Source organism: Pinus tabuliformis, chromosome 8, assembly GCF_031772625.1.
Source record: "Pinus tabuliformis cultivar Carrire ecotype Pingquan chromosome 8, CPIR1, whole genome shotgun sequence".
NCBI classification, from domain to species: Eukaryota; Viridiplantae; Streptophyta; class Pinopsida; order Pinales; family Pinaceae; genus Pinus; species Pinus tabuliformis.
Genome location: NC_142294.1, coordinates 701,027,138 through 701,047,594, shown reverse-complemented (window position 1 = coordinate 701,047,594; position 20,457 = coordinate 701,027,138). Strand labels below are relative to the sequence as shown.

The 20,457-nt window shown below is 35.8% G+C and overlaps 1 protein-coding gene and 1 long non-coding RNA gene across 3 annotated transcripts in view; one reads left to right on the top strand and one right to left on the bottom strand.

The window, feature by feature from the left end:
* Positions 1-20,457, top strand: part of POLH (Y-family DNA polymerase H) — a 252,547-nt gene that overhangs the window by 59,087 nt on the left and 173,003 nt on the right. For both annotated transcript variants that reach the window (XM_089372685.1, XM_089372686.1), the window contains exons 2-5: positions 11,359-11,479; positions 11,565-11,676; positions 11,826-11,993; positions 12,341-12,505. In XM_089372685.1, coding sequence (XP_089228811.1) covers positions 11,359-11,479; positions 11,565-11,676; positions 11,826-11,993; positions 12,341-12,505 — 566 coding nt within the window. The remainder of the gene's footprint in view (positions 1-11,358; positions 11,480-11,564; positions 11,677-11,825; positions 11,994-12,340; positions 12,506-20,457) is intronic.
* LOC149237547 (uncharacterized) lies at positions 18,588-19,391 on the bottom strand. Its single transcript, XR_016245290.1, has 2 exons — positions 18,879-19,391; positions 18,588-18,717 (listed from the first exon to the last, which is right to left on the bottom strand). It is a non-coding gene; the product is annotated as an uncharacterized LOC149237547 (long non-coding RNA).

Here is a 20,457-nt window from a genome sequence, read left to right as displayed (position 1 = left end):
GTTGTAAGCCTCATATAAATAGAGACTCCCCTTATTTCATTTTCATTATCGCACATTTATCACTCATCTCTTGTAAAAGAGTGCAAATTAGTCTTTTTCGCTACTTGGGCAAGATGTGACTTTTCTATGGTGCGAGTTTCTCTTGGAGATGAATCTTTGTGTGGAGATGTTTTCTTGTGATTGAATGAAATGCCTTTTTGGAGAATTTGGTAAGTTTCACGCTTTATCTTTTATATATTGCATATTGCATTTGTGAAGTAGGGTTTCTATTTTATGCCATGGCTAAATGCTAAATCTAGGTTGAAATCTTGCTCTTTTATAGCATGCAAAATTGTTCTCTTTGAAACCTATAAGGAAACTTCGAGTGTGCATTCCTTATATTTAAATTCTCCCCTCTCAATGAAAATAGTTAGGGTTTTAAAAGTGGATGCCTTAGTCATCCCCCCTTACTCCATCAAAACCATTCTCATTGAATTTAGCCCTAGAAGACTCCATTAAGCCCATTTAGGATAAGGCACTAATCATATTTTGTGTTGGTCATTCTCTAAATCAATTACATTTCCTTTTGTTTACTTTGTTCCTAGTGTTCAAGGGTTAGCGACTAGGGTTTGTATATGCAATATTGCATAAAAGTGAAATTTTGTTTGATGTTTATGGTTCATTAAGTAGGAATTGCATCAATAAATCATCTAAAAGCAAAATCTAGCATTGTTGCATGGTTAAGCAATCCTCTTTAGGGCTGATGCCATCCTTATTTGTTGTTTATTCATGTTTTCAGCCATAAAACTCCATCAATAAGTCCTAATCCTTGGGGTCTATTGGAAGGCCTTGTTCCCTTTTGTTGATTTTTTCATTAAGAGGCCTTTTCTTTGGCTGTTATATGACATTGCATACCGTATCATTGCAAATAAGCAAAACCCCAACTTATAACAACCATCTACTTGGTCTAGGTATATTGCATGTGTATCTTGGCATAGAACGTCTTGGCCTTCTAGGTTTTATTGGTGCTTTATCCAAGATTATAGACCTCTTATCTATCAACTTGAGCCATAGTAATTGAGTATCCTTTAGGTGATTTAGGGAAGCCTCCCTTATGGTCAAATACCACTAAAGAGCAGGAGAAAGGTTGTTGAGGTGACAGTGGCAACCCTTTCTCTTATTTCCATAAGGTTTGGTTCTGCCTAGTGGGGCTTTGCATTAGGCCTGATAGATTTTGTGGTAACAGGGATGACACCCTAATTCTTGAGTTGTGTATGAATACACACCCAAGAATCATTTGTAAATCATCATATTATGGGTGCTCGCTCTCTAATGAATGATTTAGCTAGCCTATGGGCAAGTATCAAACACCACACTCCTCTTTCTTTTGTGTTGTTGTCTCTATCTTGAATGGGTTTATTAACTAAATTTAAGTGAATATGTAATATATTTATGATGGATCCATGTGAAATATCAACATCACACTATTTTAACTCCACTACATGGTGAGCCTACGGTGTTGGAGAATCATCTAAAATTCATCTCTACATTTATCATCTCAAGTCTTCACGCCTTTAGTGGATCCCTCTTTTTTTTGGAGTTGCTCTCACAATGTGTTATTCCTTGACAATTTTCCAGACAATTTGCAAGAACTTCTCACTTGAGCGGGGAGGAGTTCCTGCACTACACTATTCTCCATATCATGATCTTGCTTTGTAGAAGGATTCACTCAACTTCTTGGTCCCACACATCCCAACTATGAAGTAGAACGAATTCAACCCTTTTGCGTACAACACTACTTGTGTATGTCCTCCTATTCATGGTTCTACATCAACGCTCCTCCTTCCTAACCTTCAAGATGATTCTTCTTGTTTTTTTCTTAACTAGGGAGGCCATCTTATGGTTTTTTTGCATTGGATGAAACACTCTATTTTAACATGAATATGAATCTATTTCAAGAACCTGACAACACAAATCTTAATGATTAATTTGTACTTTGGAAGGGATGTACCCCTAACTATAACAAAAAAGGAGGATAAGTTCCTTGAAGTTGGGAGGAGTTGATGACACTTGGTGTAGCGAACATGTGTGGGCATGTATTATAGTTGGAAATTTGTACTTTATTACAAATCTATACTTGATCTTTTGTACCTATGGGTGAATTTGTCCAAATTGATCACTTATCTACTTTATTGTATTTTATTGGAGACTTGGGCTACTTGATTATTTCCCCATAATTTTGTGCTTATATAAATAAAGTAATATAATGAAGAGTGTACAAAAGTGTACATTATTGCAAGTTTGTCTTTTCTCATACTTGCATACGTGCTCTCTAGTGTTCTTTCATGCATGAGTATTTGCATTGCTTTTGTGTGTGTATATCAAAAGCCATACCAAAGCAACATACAACTTAACCAATGCCCATAAAAGCAATAATGTTGATGTCGACAATGCCTTTTGGGGATTGGTTTGGGTTTAAGAGGGCTATGTTGGACTATCTCAAGGGAAATCAAGGTGCTCCTCACTGAAGCTCTCTTAGCATACAAGGTCGATGAATCCCATATTAGAAGAGAGAAACATAGAGATGGGTGTCTATTTGTAAGGTTTGAGTGGGAAGAGGGGGTGGTTGTCAACATGAATTTGGTACCAAAGCTAGCATTGGTAGGTGACATTGTGGCATATATGGATTGACTCAAGGAAATTCAAGAAGTGGGGAATTGCCTCATTTATCTATTTTCATTAATATCTTTGACTAGAGTATATGTTGGGCACTTGATGCCTCCACGAGAAGAAAGATGTGATCAACCTAGTTTATATGGATTTCGAGGAGCAAAACTTCTTTAGTCAAGTTAAATGAAAGAGATAGTAAGGGACTTGAATCTTTATAAAGATTCTATAGTCCAAAGATAAGCATAGCACTATAATACTATAACTACTAGTATTATTGGCTATCATCGGAATCATCAGAATCATCATCCTCCTCATCCTCATCCTTTGCAGTGGGATTCCGACTTGATTGCCTTGGCCCAAAAGCTTGTGATATCTCTCCCTGTGGAGCTGGGTCCAAGTCCATCCAAGAAAGGTCTTCATTGTCAAATGCTGGTGCCTGACTCTCCACAACCCATTTTGATGATGGATCTTAGTCACCTAAAACTATGTTGCTCGACTCAGGGGTCTTCTTAAACAATTGGTTACGCCTCAACATAAGGTTGTATTGCACATAAATCATGTCGTTCAATCGTTTTTGCTCCAAACGGTTCCTCTTCTTGTTTTGTATACGCTAAAAACTACTTCATTTCCGTTCACACCTTGAAGCACTATATATCTGGTTCAATATCCAAATTGCAATTTTTTGCAAATCAAGGCACTGACTCTCCACAACCCATTTTGATGATGGATCTTAGTCACCTAAAACTATGTTGCTCGACTCAGGGGTCTTCTTAAACAATTGGTTACGCCTCAACATAAGGTTGTATTGCACATAAATCATTTCGTTCAATCGTTTTTGCTCCAAACGGTTCCTCTTCTTGTTTGTATACGCTAAAAACTGCTTCATTTCCGTTCACACCCTGAAGCACTATATATCTGGTTCAATATCCAAATTGCAATTTTTTGCAAATCAAGGCACTGACTACCAAACTGTTGCCACCAATAGGTTGTAATAAGAGTTGAAGGCAAAGAAGTATTAGAAAATGACTTTCAAACTTGGACTAAACTCTTGTGAGTAATATAATTTGAAAACTTTGACATTTCTTACCTGATGGATCCTTTGTTTTGCTTCTTATAGCCATATACATCCCAAAGGTACCAATACTCATTGAAATTCAAGAGCTTGCTATGTATTTGGTCTTGAATTTTCAGATTTGCGAGCATGTGCTCAATGCACATATATAATCCCTTTTTTATTCTCCCTATTTGCCTCAAATTTTTTTGTGTAATGGTGCCTTCAAAGTTTAAAAAAGAAAAAATATTCATTAATTGATTTTGAATGTTTGGCAAAACTTTTCCAGTGAATGGCAAAACTTATAAACTTTAAAAATTGAAATTGCATACCTTGGGTTTAAGTAGTATCCAATTGCAGTAAAGGTCTATCGAGTTGTTTGTTCCATCTTTCACCAATGATTCTCGATATCAGAAGATATTTCTGTCTTTTATCCTCGTATGCTGCGTTTATTGCCTCTTTGGCTTGATCCATGGCATCATAAATAAAACCCATGGCGGGTTTATCACCATCAACCATCCACAACACCCTCACAAGAGTCTCACTAAATAGCAATATCTCTCCTATCATTTTCCAAAAAATTATTTCAGACACTTGATCAACCACATGTTTGCTTTCAGCTTTTCTGGTCCACTGAGATACATTCCATTCATCACAAGAAAACATCTTCCTTAAGTTGGCCTTTTGTTGAACAAGGGATTGCAACAAAAGAAAGTTTGTTGCAAATCATGTAATGGTTGATTGAACAAATTCTTTACCCCCAATGTGTTTTCTCATAAGGTTCAAAACCCATGAGTGGTTGTAGATGTACCTAGTGATGGATTTTGCTTCCTCCACACACTTCTTCACCCACTCAATTTTGCTAATATACTCAAGCATGAGGTCCAAACAATGGGCTGTGTTGACCACTAGAGTGGCATCTGATGATTATATGAAGACTCCATGCCAAAGGATGATCCGAAGGACACTTGTACCATCAGATATCATCAATCAACAGAGTTTTTAAACTCTATTTCTATTTCTCATCATCTTCTTGTACCCAGATTCCACGCACTACGGGGAATTGTAATAAGTGATACTAGTAATGATGAGTTTTGAGTCTGTAACAGACCTAGGATGTTGGGACTTGATCAACAAATGAGTACACCTTGGAGTGTTTTTTTTATCTGGTTAATTATCCCTTTTTTCAAAGGCGGATAATTTTCTGGGTTTTTTCACTCATTTTTTACACCAAAGCCAGGGTGACAGTATGAAAGTTGAGCCCTTAACACATCTTAGTGTCTAGAGTCGATGTATATTATCATACTAGATCACACAATTTTTTTTTGTGAAATTTGGTTAGGTCTAGGTAGTCATTTTTTTTATTTTTTTTTAGATTTTCCGCATTGCGGAAATTGCTAATAAAATTGGATTTGTAATATAATAAGTGATGTCTAGAGAAGTTGTATAGGGTATGAGTAATAAAATTTGCACCTCTCACCCTCAACTTTAAATTATGACACACTTTGAGGGGTTAAAAATGTGTTTTGAACCCTCAAAACCCACTTTTCCTAAATTTAGTGGGAAATTTGGCAATTAATTAAGCCAGAAATTAAATAAATGGAGAAAAATAAATATCCACACATGCTAAATGTTGTGGAAATGAGGTGGAAAATTATGGAGGAGTTAAAGTGAAGTGTTAAGGTGATGTGGACTCCTAAAATCAAAGAAATGACGTGCTCAAATAAAATCGAATTTCTGACATTAAATGAGAAAGCTACTTACTTGGAAATTCGAATTTGTGAAGTTAATGCACATTTGGGAGGAGTTGGGAGAATATTTGGTGGAGTTTTTTCTGGGAAATTGTCCTCACATGGGTTACCACCCATCTACACTTGTCATTCCATCATAAAATTCGAATTTGGCACATAAGGGAAGAGGAAAATGATGTCCACTTGTCAGAATTCGACTTTTACACTTGACATTGGAGCTCCCTTCAAAAAATTCGAATTTCTCTTTGGGATTGTCACCTCATGCCATTTGTTTAATCACTCTACATTGGGATTTGCTCCCAACTCTCTATATAATGGAGCCATGGGCTCTCATATTGTATCATGATGTTACTAGCTATTGTGCTTGCGGAAGCGCTGCTGCCTTGTACACTTTCAGAAATATCAATAAAGACTTTGGAGTTTCATTCATAAGGTGTTCCTCTTTTTCGAGTGTGATGAATTGTTGATCATTGGTATAATTCCTTTTATTCATGCTCTGATCTAATTTGTTTTCATATGCTCTTGTAGATTTGTTAATGTAGAGCTATCATGCATTAACATTTGATTTAGAAGTATGCCCTAGGTATAGAATGCTCTAGTTGGTTTCAAATAAATCTCTAGAGTTTCTTATCATTGTTTATTGCTAAATCTATATGGAACTAATTCTTGATTGAAGTTTTGTAGAGGGAACATCTTGTTGGGATCAAAAAAGCAAGCATTGGGGGAAGTCTTGGAGAGACCAACCCACTCTTGATACATTCTCAAAGGAGCTCTCATTTGTTCTTTGAGTCTTCATAGTCTTATCTTACAAAGTGGTTTTGCAGGGGTTTTGGAACATAGCTTGTACACAAGCCGAGTACTTCTAAATTTAAATCTCTTTAAAAAAAACATTGTACTTCATTGCTTTCATTTGCTATCTAAGAGCTTGAAGATGGCTAAGCAAAGACGAGAGTTTACTCAAACTCTTTAGCTTAGCCCTTTGTAAATTATAATTGTACATATACATTTTATCTTGCTGATTTTTCTACTAATACCTAACTTATTTTGTAGCCATTGTTTGGATTGTTTGCTAACTCTTGTGTTGCTAATTTTGAAGAGCAACTTCCTGCAACATCTAACAAGTGTTTGCAGGAGTTTGGCAAGTGTTGGGGGTTCGATTTCCAAGGATGCCGTGAGCCCTTTTGAGGCTTATTTTGGCCAAGTCAAGTTTAGTAGAGGGCTACCCATTTTCCTCTCTAAACCGTGGGCCTTAGGAGAGACTTCTTTTCTCTTTCTCATGCTAATTTTTCTCCTTCTATGTTGCTGAAATTTACATATAACATTCAGAATTTAAATTTGAAATTTGTTGGTTTTTTAAAAAAGGTTTTCTTAGGCCTCATTACTTGTGAGTTTTGATCAAGGTTCATAGTTGAAGCATCATATTGTAAAGTTTTCCTTGAGGCTTTTTGAGGCCTAGAGAGAGGTTCCCATCTCTTATTTGTAACACCTAATAAAATTCCAATTTTCTTGTGGGAGCTTGGGGTTCTACCCATGGCATCCCTCCTCCTCATTTAGAGGGAGGACCTTTGTTGGGTGGATTGATTCTCTTTTGCTAGTTTTCTTTTAACTTACATGCATGCTTTAATTGGGAATTAACACAACCTCACTATCACATTTCATTTTTTAAGTTAAAGTTTGTTACAATTTCATTTGAGCTTTGCATTCTCTATCTCATTGTTGCTTGGAGCTACAAGCTTACACTTTACTTTGGGCAATTCATCCTTTACATGCAAGCATTTTATATTTTTAACAAACTTTGATTCATTTCCATTTACCTTGGTAAATTGTTTCATGAGTATTTGAATACATGTTTCATTTTTATGCTACATTGTTATCTTGAATATTGGAGCAATTTATTGTCATTGTCTATTTGAAACAAATTTTACTTTCAAGCAAAACACTTATAAGCTAATTTTATTCCTCCAATTGAAGTTATAATTGCAACTTATGTTGAACACTATTTCATTTTCATTACTTTGAAGCATTGCAAATCAATCTCTCTTTTGGGGAAAAACTTACATGCATTTCATTTAGGCATTTTAGTATAGGAAGACCCCAAGCCTCATTAAAATTTGACCTCCAACATAAGTTGGTTGAAGTAGACATCTTAGGGACCCTCTACTCCTCTATTGACTCCTCATTGTGAGACCCATATCTTTGGGCGAGGGTGAGGTCTGACGATTGAAGAGTTAAATTGTAATATTGTTGTAGAGATAATTAATAAAATTAACCAAGGACACTTTTCATTACATTTACTTTATTTGTTTCTTGATGGTTTGAGTTTTCATATGCAAAGTCTATTCCAAAAGCAAGTATTGTAATCCTTTCAAACAAGTGCTTCCTTTTCATGCTTCAAGACTAATTGCATATTTATGTCTTGGTTTAACACTTATTTTTTTTTACATTTCCAAGTTAGTTACTAATTTTTGGGTTTTGGCAAGATATGTTTCACATGTTTCGATTCACAAGGTTGATTATCTCAAAAGCATTTTGTATCTTACATATCTTGTGCTAACAATTCTTGTTTACATTTCAGGGTTACTTTGCTTTCTCTTTTGAGAGCATTGCATTTTACTTTGAGCAAATATATCTTTTGAGCAAATTACTTATAAGGAACTGGTTTTATGGTTTTTCTTATGTTAATGATTGGCATTGTTGTTTCAAGTTGCTTACATCACATTTGCTCATAAATCCTTAAAAATAATCCATTTTCACTATAACGCTCTCCTAGAAACTCACATCTTTGAAATAATAATTGTGCATCCTTCACCTGATCATATGCATCCACAAATTTAAGAAACATGGTATCTTTTGGGCAAACAATTAATAAATTTAATATGGTGCGAGATTTGCCATTACTCCATCCATCAAACATAATTGTGCACCTTATTTTAGTCCATAGTTGTTTGAACTCTACAAGGTACTCATCTATGCTTTGGACCTCATTTTTTAAAAGTGGCTCCCTAATGTCATGAAAACTAAGGCCTTTGAAACCCAGTCCATATGCAACTATAACATTAATCATAGGCACATAATATGCAAAATTAGTGGCATTGAATGGTATGTCTGTATCATACCACCATCTAGCAATGCATTACCATGCAACCTCCTTCTCTATCTTCTTCCATTTGTCATCAATGGTGGGTTGAGCTCCAAGGGTGGTGCGGGGTACAAAGAAAGAGTCAATCCCTCTACCTGTCCTCTTCAAATTGAATGAACTAGGGCCAAAAGCACTCCCTTATCCAATTCTAATAGGAAAACAAGAGTACTCTTCTATACTAGGCATTTTCCCTTCAAGATCAGTGTCACTAAAATGTGCATCATCCTTTTGACTTTTTGCCTATGTCTTTTTTAATTTTACTAGTCTTGCCATTTTCTGCTAGGTAGGCTTCAGTTAGATGTAACATCTGTTGTTTTAGCTCATTAGAGACATTTTTACAAGGTTCTACTTGCCCTCAACAATGTGCTATGTGTTGTTTAACCCTATGGATCTCCCCACCTTTATTTTTTTTCCACACTAGTTGCATATTTTTCTCCCCTCTTTATGCAGATGGCAGTGAATCCATGCTATATCTTTCTTGTTTTTAGGGGCCATGGCAACTTCTACAAAAAAAAATTGCATTCAAAATGAAAACCCTAGGATTTCTTAATATCTAGGGAAAATACAAACAATCTTCTAGAGAAAATTAGAAGAAGAATAGATGCCTTAGCATACCTTAGGAAGCCTTCCAAAAGATTATAAGAGCAGCGCCAAACAACAGAGAAAAACAACTCTCTAGCAACCCTCCAAAATCTGAAAATCGCCCCTTCAATCACCTCCAAAAACAACTGAAAACAGTCCAATATCTTTGCCAAAAAAAACCCCTTGAATAAGCTCCAAATCTCCTTAAGAAATTCAGCTCCACAGCTCTCTAACTTAGCTCTTCCACTTGATCTCCAAATCTGCCCAAAACCCCCTCAAAACAACCTTGCAAATATCTCTCCAGATGCACTTAAGAAGCAAAGCTCAAGAATTTCAAGAAGCTCAAATGAATAGTGTGAGTGAAATAGGGGGGTGGGTGTTTAAATAACGTGTAGGGGGGCCTAGGTTTACATTGTAGGTGGGCCGTCCCTTAAAAAAATTCTAAATTAAAAAAAAAGAAAGATTTTTTGTGGGTCCAAGTGTGGCTTGATGGCAGAGCATGGAATCAGTTGGTTTGGTGAAAATGGCTGGTTCAATACCGAACTGGCCATTTCCGGTTCCATCACACCGGTCGGACTGGTTTGGGGCAAAAAACGGTTGTACCGACTAGTTTGGTGAAAATGGTCAGTTCAATATTGAACTGGCCATTTCCGGTTCCATACTACCAGTCGGACTGGTTTGGGGCACAAAACGGTTGGACTGGCCGGTTCAACTAGTTCCAATCCGATTCTGATTACACTGCTTTTGGGTGGTCTTAAAGGGAGATTTCCTTGCTGTTGTCTTTGCAGACCTGCAGTCACAAGACAATGGGCTGATTTAATCTATAACCCCTTTAACCAAGCATTTAATCAGATACATAATTATATTTTTGGTTATTGTATTTTTTGTAGAGTTGATTTGACTGCTCACATACTATATCTTGTTAGATTAGAGTGTATTTCTTGCTGGTTAGTATAATTTTTACTGCAGATTTTACATAGTTGGCAAGTAGGGCAGCAACACAAACTTCTCTAATTAAGCCATTTAACACCATCACAAGGCACTCTTCTTGTATTGGTTGGCTAGAGTCTTCCCAGGGAAGCATCCCATAGCCTTTTTGGTAGGATTTGGGCATAAAAAATGAGGACTTAGGCTGAGGTGGCAGTGGGCCTTTGTTTTGTGTGTGCCAACCTAGCAGGTTGTAAGGATATTCAACAACCCTGCTAAAAGGAGTGATATTAGGGTCTAATCCCCCAGGCTTGCCTATGGTTAGGCTGGACTAGTATTTTGTTTTTTGTTTTTGTTTTTACCTCTATCGACCAGTTCACAGGGGTGAGCTTTGTATTTGTTCAATAAATCCCTGGGAAAGCACTGAAGGTGGTCTGATTCCCGAGTGAAAGAGTTGGGTACTTGAGGGAATTTACCAAAAATGTTTCTTGCAAAAACCTATTATCCTGACAATGAATTGAATGACGTTAGTCCTTGCTGCTGCTCTATGCTTCTGATAAAAACTGGCCCCCACTGCTTCTCGGCCTTCTAGATCTTCTTTAGGATTCATAGCAACAGGAGGTTAACTCCCAAAACAATTTGAGAAAGGTTGAATGATCATATCTCAAGGCCAGTACTCCGTGTGATCACCAACGAGGATGTAGTGGTAAACCATGAATGCATCCCCTGACATGATGCTTCGGTAGTATTATCCACTAAAGGATTTGAACAATGCCTCGGATTCTGGTTGGACCTAGATCCCTGTTGATGTGACAGCCCCAATCTATTTATTACATTCAGAGACTTGATGTGACAGTCTCCGTGTGACGGGCTATTTATATTCATTACAGATATATTTCATCCCAGTGTTGCACTAATCGCGATAAAATCGTTTTATCGCGATTTAAAAAAAAAACGATAACGATTAATGCAACATTTTTTCATCCCTTGTTTGCCCTTATGTCAGCGATTGCTTTTTATCATAAGAAAAACACTGGTTTAGGATGTTAGAGTCAACTCAACCATATGCTTGTCTTTTATATTAAATTAATAAATGGGTTTCAGAAGTTCTAAATGCAGATCCATTCTCTTTGTAATTATGGTGATCATTCTCCCATCTTTGTCTTATTGTACAAGTTCCATATGTATCTCACTTTTCTTAGCATCCTCTTCCATCATTTAATGCACTAACATAAGAGTTGGGTCTTTCTTGCTTGCAGTGGAGCAGAGGAAGAGGCCAGAGTTACGTGGAAAGCCTGCAGCAGTCGTACAATATAATTCATGGAAAGGAGGAGGTTTGATTGCTGTGGGTTATGAAGCTCGTAAGTTTGGTGTTAAGCGGTGAGTAGTATGTCTAGACAGGCTTCACTCAATTCCCATGGTAAAGAAATAAATTTGAAAAATGCTTTCTTTTCTTATGTTGCAGTTCAATGCGTGGTGATGAAGCGAAAAAAGTGTGTCCAGACATTCAGTTAATCCAGGTTCCAGTAGCCCGGGGAAAAGCAGACTTGAATCTTTATCGTGATGCTGGATCAGAGGTTAGCGAAAGACAGCATTAGCAAATAATGATTTCTACTAAGGAAAACATTTATGGTTTATTAAATGTTGAGCATAGGGAGTTCTCATTCTCGTTCATGTCTTCCATTCTATCAAGCTTGCTACATTTATTTTCTTGATTGTTCTGTAGGTAGTTTCTGTGCTGTCAAGGAAGGGAAAATGTGAACGAGCATCTATTGATGAGGTATACCTTGACATTACTGATGCGGCTAAAAGGTTAATGTTGGAAAGACCTCTGCAATCAATGGATAAGATTCCAGATGAGGTTCTTAATGCACACATTTTGGGTCTTTCTGAGGTTGGTATACTTTAGATATTTGTCTCAGTTGGCAATGTAAGATTATACATCTGATCTTCTTTTTTTTTTATCTTTTCTTGCCTGTTACATATTAAGTTGAACGGCACAATGAAAGAGATTTTTTTGAGAAAGTTCCTGATATAGCCACTTTTATAGGTTTCTGATATTCTTTTCCTTTTTTTTTGTCCTTGTTTTTAGGAACATGTAGTGGATGCTACCGTCAAGTAAACTATATGTATTGTCCTTGCAGTAAATTGTTACAGAACATTATGCAATGGTGACTGGTATATGATCTTGGTTGTTTTTTATCAGTTCTACTGACATTGTGTATGGCTTTTTGTTTCTAGGATGTAGAAGACAGGAAAGAAATTGTCAGAAGTTGGCTGTGCAGGAATGATGCTGACCATAAGGATCATATGTTAGCCTGTGGGGCAATTATTGTCGCAGAGCTTCGGATGGCAGTTTTGTCAGAGACTCAATTTACATGTTCTGCAGGCATTGCTCATAACAAGGTACATTCACACTTGCGGGTCTTCTCAAACAACTGGAGATAAATGAGTCTAGGAGTTACAAATATCACCTACTTTTAGGAGTATGTAACTGAAGCTTGAAGCATTTTTATTACTTAAATTATTTCTTTCAAGAAATTGGTCTGCTGAATTTTGAATAACATGCAATAATGATGCACAGATGAAGTCAAATATGATAAGCTGGAGTCATTTGCAAAACTGTTTGCTGGAATACTGAAATGTTGAATTTTACGCCAATGTTGTATGTGTCAGTTTATATAATCTGTTAATGTGCTCCCTGTTCCGAGAATGGAATTAAACATTAATTATTAGTTATTATTAATTACATTAAGTTGCTATAAACTTTACTTATAACACTAAAATGGTTTATAAACTTTAGGATTAATTAGAATATCTAAATGGCTGACTTGTTTGCCATAGTTTGTCCACCAAACATCTACAATGAATAAATGGAAAGGAAAGACAATGAATTATATTTCATCGAATAACAAATAGAAAAGAAAGACATTGAAATTTGAAAGTGTGATGCTGACATTAATTATTAGTTATTAATAATTACATTAACAGATAATTAATGTTTAATGTATATATCAATTTAAACATAAATGATTAGTAATTAGTAATTACATTAAGTAGCTATAAACTTTCCATTTTTAACACTTAAAGTGATTTATAAACTATAGGATTAATTAGAACATCTAAATGGTTGACTCCAGAGTAATCCATTTATGCTCCACTCTCTTTGACTACGGCTAAGCTAGACTTGATCCTCTGCTATGCTGCCTACCGCTCTATATCCTCTAGTATAGTACTAAAACCAATGCTTTATTGATTGACCCAAAGCAGGCACCAAAGCAGAAGCAGCAATCTTGACAGGCTAAACCTTGTCTCCGAGCTTACAAATCACTAGTCAGGAATGGAAAAATCAGCGGACATATCAAGCCATAATAGATAACCCAAGTAATTAACCTCCTGAAGCTCTGCACTTCTCCGGCACTTGTGCAAATAGGTGACACTAACATTGACAACTTTGCCTGGATTCAAGGAGGATCCTGGGCAGATCTCGATGGATCCAGATCTGAATTCGTGTTCAATCCAGGGATCCACTGATCCAGCCCCTGGGCCTGACAGATCCAGTAACATAGTCTAGGACTTTTCTGCCATAGTTTGTCCACCAAACATCTGCAAAGAATAAATGGAAAGGAAAGACAATGAATTCTATTTCCATTGAATAGCAAATAGAAAGGAAAGACATTGAAACTGAAAGTTGAAAGTGTGATACAAAATGTACTTGAAGCTTACCTAGCGTTCTAGTGGTCCTCTCATGTCAACCAAATGTCCTAGTGGCTAGCCTATATATCTCCATTTGTTTGGAAATCTTTGAGCATTCAACAGCAATTGAACACCATTCTTTCAACACACTGGAGAAATCCATCCACAACCTTAGAATCAAATCTAAAACCACAAGAGTGAGAGAATGTGGGATTGAGGTAGAGATTTGCTCCATGAATAGGATGATGAAGAGTATTGTTCCATCACTCTGCAATTAAACTCCATATTTGGGCTTGTTGCCGCCTTAATCCACACCTAGGATTATTGTGGAGAAAATCTGTAACTCCACTTGGTGTGGCCTTGGGGGCAAGTCTCGAGTTGACGCTGTCACTCAATTCTCAACTCCTCTGTCTAGGCTAATTCTTGGCGAAGCCAAGGGGGGTCGACCCTATGAAAGATACTAAGGCTTAACTATTCTATATTAAGTTCTAGGAGTTAAAGATTTTAGGCCAAGATACATCCACAATATTATATGCAACCAATAGATTCAACACATAAACTTCATGAGCATAAGAATAATGACCATCCAAAATATCACTAGATAAAGCAAATAGACCAGTGGAAATATATGATACTTGCAAAGCAAAATAATCCAAGTGAGATAAAGCAAGTAAAACTTGGAGATTAAATCCTCAATACCCACAATGTGAATGCTCCAAATTAAATAAGTGTACTTGAAATAAATCACAATTGCTCAAAAGATAAATAGACTTTGTGAATTGAGGAAGCAAATGAATTGTAAAACCAAGCACTAAAGATTGCAAGATGTGTGTAGTGGAATGCTCTTGGTTTATTTTAGATTAGGTTAGTTGGTTAGTTGTAGGATCTAGAGCAAGTTTGAAATGAGCTTCTTCCCTAGGCCTTATCCTTGTCGGGGCCCTGATCTCAGATAAGGAGTCAATAGGGGAAGAAGGATTCCTAAGTTGTTACTTCAACCAACCAAAGTTGGAGGTAAGTTAATTATTGCAAAAATTGAAAACCCACTATTGCTAGATGCCTTAGAATCTAAAGAGAGTTGCTTGCAAATAAAATAGTGTTTGGAAAGAAAAATTAAAACAACTCAATTAAATATTCAATGAAAGAGCTGGATGCAATTAAGAGATGAGCAAGTGAGTTGCAAAAAAGTGAGTAAATCTACAAGTTAATCAAATTGCATGAAAGTGAAATTGCATAAAAGAACTTGGATGCAAAGTAGAATTAGCAAGTAAAGGAGACTAAGCTAACTAGATTGTACAATGGAGGAAATTGCAAGTTGAACCAAATTGCGTGAAGATATGGAAATAACTTGCAAAGGAAATTAGATGCACTTGTTTGATAGATCTATTCTACTTTAGTTCAGTTAACCAAGAAAACCACTCAAGCATCACATGAACACTTTTCCAAATGGGGTGGGGGGAATGCCTAGAGGAAAAATCCTCCGACTCCCAAGCAAAAAGTAATTTTTATTGAGTCCCTCTTATAGAATGAGGGATGAGGAGTGAGTTTGAAAGAAGTTTACAAGGAAATCCCTCAAAGGGATAAAGTGTAACGACCCATTTCAACTTACAAGTAACATAAAAATATTAGCATGTATACGGGGCATGCATATGATAGCTACATATGCATGCATTGCATGCACTGCGCTAGTATGCATACTAACTTATTATGAAAATTCCCAAGTAGAAGAAAAAAATGAATTAATTATTGAAAGCACTGTAGTAGTGTTCACACCAATTTAATTATATGAAGTGTTTATGTATGGGGAATAAATTAAATAGTAAAATAATTAATTAATACCTTATTTATAATATATTAATTCATTTTCATTAATACCATTTAATTAAATAATAAATAAATAAATATTATTAGGCCCAAGTTAATTAACTTATCCTTTGGCATGTCATGTTAAGTACTTTAAAAAAAAAAGATCCTCTTCCCAAAGTCGGTTGAAGCGATAAAGATCAAAATACCATTTATTATATATTTAAATAAAAATATAATTTAATGTACAATAAAGACAACCGACTGGAGTAATGGGAATTTAAAAGGATAAGGACAAGGATGATTGGAGGAAAAAAGGGTGGGATTTCTTCGGAGGGAAGGATCCTTTCCTATATAAGAAAATCTAAAAGGAGAAGGACGGGGGGAAATGATTAGATGGAGATTGCGGGATGGAAATTTGGGAAGGAAGCAAATGAAGAATCTGGGAGAGGAATGTGAAATAACGAATGAGCTTTGGGGCTCCAGATATAGATCTAGGAAAATTGAGACCGGTTCTTGGAAGTTTTGGGCACGGGGGCCAAAAGGTTTCACTTTTGAAGCCTTTTGGGTTTGGGGTCCGGAAAGACCGATCCCAGACAGGCTGGGAGGAAATTGGTTGGTTTGGTATCCGGAGAACAACATTATCCAACATCATCCAGGAACCGACACCAACTCAGAAAAACCAGGTAAGTACGTACATTTAATTTGATTTGTTTAGTCATAAATTGGAAGGTATATTCTGTACATTCTGCTAGAAATGAAATTTTATGAAATTGTAAATACAGTATGTTAGAAATGAATTTAAATGGACAGGCATATACTGTTAGAAATATTTGTAAATTATAATACCAGTCTTTACATATGGTATCAGAGCTAAATTCAAACACTTGGGACCTTAGCGGCTACCATCATATAGTTGGAATTATAATAGTTGGAATTATAACTAATACATGTAAGAAAGTTTTTCTATTTAACACTAAGTGTTAAGTTTACATATTCAAAACTTTTGGCACAAGGGCAGATAGAAGATCACAACTGCGCAGAGAAGTTGACATTCTGGGCATAACTACAAAACAAATTAACCGTGTGATTAGGCCGCAGCCCGAGCAAGAGAGTGAAGTAACTTGAAGAGTATAGAAGTGTTGTTCTTAAAAGGACCGAGAGGCTAGATTAATAGCCCATTCAAGGTCGAATCCTTTAGTAAAAGGAGCATAGTTCTGGGCATAAATATTAAGGTCTGAAATCACCTTTCAAATTAAGAATACGTTGTCACCTCAGTAATCCGAAATCATCAAAAGTCTATGCATTTTCTGTGGATAGTCAGATCACGGAATAAAGAGACATTTGAGGGCTAGTTAGCTAGCAAGTAAAGGACCTAGTGCCGAGTTGATTAAAGGCACTGTAAGCATAGTTAACAGGATCAACTTGAGGCTACAGTCACAAAGGACCAAGACCGAACTACGGAAGATCTGTTACAGTCATATATATAAAGCCTGAATGGTAGACAATGGTATAGTAGCGGAAAATATGTATCCAAATGTCGTCCCAACATTTATAGTTCTGTGCATAAACAAATGACCGAAAATTCTAAGTTAAGACTTTGGAGCAAGCATACCAATTTTCAGAAAGGAAGTTGTTATTATCTGTAGTTTGTATTCATAAGAATCTAGGCATCTATATAAATAAGATCCGAGCCCAGGGTAGCGAAGAAACCAATCATATTCCATCAGCAAAGAATTTTCCATACTGATAAATAAAAATTTCTGCTTTCGGTCAACTTCAGTACTTGCTTCCTTGTTATATCCTGAAGTTGTCATAAACAAAATTGTGATTATTCGTTGCTTGTCAGAAACAAAATTTTAATTGTTATTCTGTCACAGCAAGAAGTTTCCAGTCGATGTAAACATCATAATAACCTGTTAAATTAAAACAGTGAAAATATATATTAGTGTTCAAAAATTCATAGCTTCAGAAGCCCAAGAACGAGTGAGATCAGACACCTTAGCAGATATTATCTGAAGATGAAATTCACAGATGCAAAAATGCTAGTGCAATATTCAGACATGATTTTCTATGGAAGATAGCAGCGTGATTTGTGCTACATAGACCCAATTTGAAGGAAAGAATTATTGCATAGGCAGAGCAGATGCTTGAAGTGTGAAGGAAATCCGAAAATCCATACCCTATCAGACATTTTTTTTGCAGCAGTAGAACAGTTTTCTGTAGCAATGTAAGTGTGCCTTGCAGCGAAAAAAATAACAGTCCAGCAGAGGCAAGTTGGAAGAAAAATACAACATGATAGAGCTATTTTCTGAAGATTATTTTTCATGAAGCAGAACTCAAAGTTAACAAAAATATTTCAGCATATTTAAAAAAAGTCTCAAACGGGGTTGAAATGATTTTTTAGAAATGATAGAATAATGGACATATTAGAACTAAAACACACAGCAAGCCAGAATCACAAGTCATGATCAAAATTCGACAACCTGTTCAGAATTATAATTTTAATTTCTGTGAGGACAGATTAATGGTTTATCCCCATAGTTTGGGAAGCAAAGATGGAAAGAGAAATAATTAAACAGAAAAACGAGTTCATTTTGACACTGAAAAGAAACTCACTTTGAATCATCAGTTCAGGTAAATCTTCTGTCAGGAACCGGAGTTGGATTACTCCACCTGTCAACTTTCAAGGTGAATCCAATCCCACATGAATTCTGCCTTGAAAAATGGATATGATGGAAAGCTAAAAATAAATCATATGGTGCTTTACAATATTGCGATCATCTTTAGGGGTAGCAAGTGCCCAGGGGGAATCATCCTGGATCCCGAAGGACAGTTGGAAACTGAGCATGATGACATTGAAGGAGTGAACTCAAGAAAGAGACCATCAATAAGAGACCCCGGTTCTTCAGATTTAGTACAGAATGACTGTGTTGGAGTCCCTGACTATGTTAAGAATCCCTCTAAATACATACACTATACATTGGATTGGTCAGATGAGGACAACGACAGAATGAACATGCAAGCTTTTAAAGATTTTTCTCAGCTGGTAAAGTCATCTGGCTTTGCATCGGCACAACTGGATAATCCTGTGGAGCAAATGAAGTCCGTTACCTATATTCCTGAGAAAAAAAAAAACACAGCATGCTTTGAGAAAATGAGAGAGAATTCAGATGACACAGTGAATTGTCAGACTACAGAGAAGGTTTGAAGTAAAAGGCTAATAAACCTGCTATTATTCCTACTGGTATTGCTGCTAGTCAGGCAACAGAAATTGATCTACCTGCAGTTAGTAATGCCGTAGGTGAATTGGAGGAATTGTAAGGAAATGCGGCAAGCTTATGAGGTTCTAAGGTTTCAATATGTTACATGTTTCGGTTTTTAAAGTTTAAGGGCCATGTGAGGCGACGTCTGGAGGGCCAAGTGGAAAGGTCGTAGTCCCTCCACATTTCATTTCATAATATTCACACATCAAGCGAATTAAGGGAAATTGAGAGAAATTTTGCTGATTAGTGGCAGTGACTCACATGAGTTTAACACGTTGATGACGCAGAGACGTTTAATGCATTCCAAACTTTGTAAAGAATTTTGACATAATTTCCCCACTTAATCAACACGTGAGTGTATGTATATTCCGGAGGCAGGTGAGAACAAGTCCGACAAAACAAGTCACGCGTTTTTTTATCAATTTGGTAGATTGCCGTTGTTTTCAAGATAACGGATTAGACCCGAAACATGGTATCAATATTCTATTTTTTAATTTTCCCCAGTTATATTTTAGGATAAGTTTGTTTAGAATCTAATTGAAAGGCGCACTGCAATTAATTTATGTATTGGTGGTGCTTATTTTTTTAATTAGTTTATATTCTTTCGAAATTTTTGCGAGCAATATGATTTTTATTTTAAAATATGTTTTTAATGTATAGATACAATATTATTATAAAAAAATCGTGAAACAACATAGATATCAGAATATGATTTCAATCATATCAAAATTTCATTTTAATTGTTTTTAAATTGGGAGTGGAATATTTTATATTTATATATTCCGGAATTCATTGATATATTTTCGAGTGAATTTATGATTTTTTTTAATTTTAAAATATGTTTTTAATATATAAATAGATTTATTATTATGAAAAATTTTGGAATAATATAAAGGTATAGACAAATTAATTGGTGTGGAATTTAGTCTCAATCAAGTTAAAAATTTAAATATCATGAACAATTTGAGATTTAATATACCAACCATGTCATCATGGTTTTATCCAGCCACAACGTGCTTCGGAGTTAACCTGAATCTGAATTTTCTAGTTCTCCAATCGGTTACCATCCTCAATGGAGACATTGGAACCCTGAGCAAGATGACACGCACGCATCGAGAAATGGCCCAATTATTTTCATTTTTACCATCATAAATGATACAATTCGAAATGGAATCGAGTTACAAAAAAAAAATGAAAGTGAAAATTTGGAAAGGAACAAATTTATAATAGTATGATATATAACTATGATTTCCAGGGAACTATATATATAAAGGTAGAGTGAAAATAAATATGTTACAAAATATAAAAGAATATAGAGTACATCTTTAATAGTTAAAGTAAATATAAAAGCAATGAGGGCATAAATAAACAATAAACTAATGTATACTCTATGGTAATTGAAGAGATAAGGAGAATCATAAATAACAAGGTCAAGGAAAGTGAAGAAAAAGAAAGCAACCATCAAGTAAAAATGTATATATGTGTGTGTGTGTGTGGAAATAGGGAGTAATGTTAACAAATAACACTAGTTGCAAAGTGGGGAACTATAAAATTGAAGTAAAAGTCGAATAAGCTACAAGATAGCAGTACAGAAGG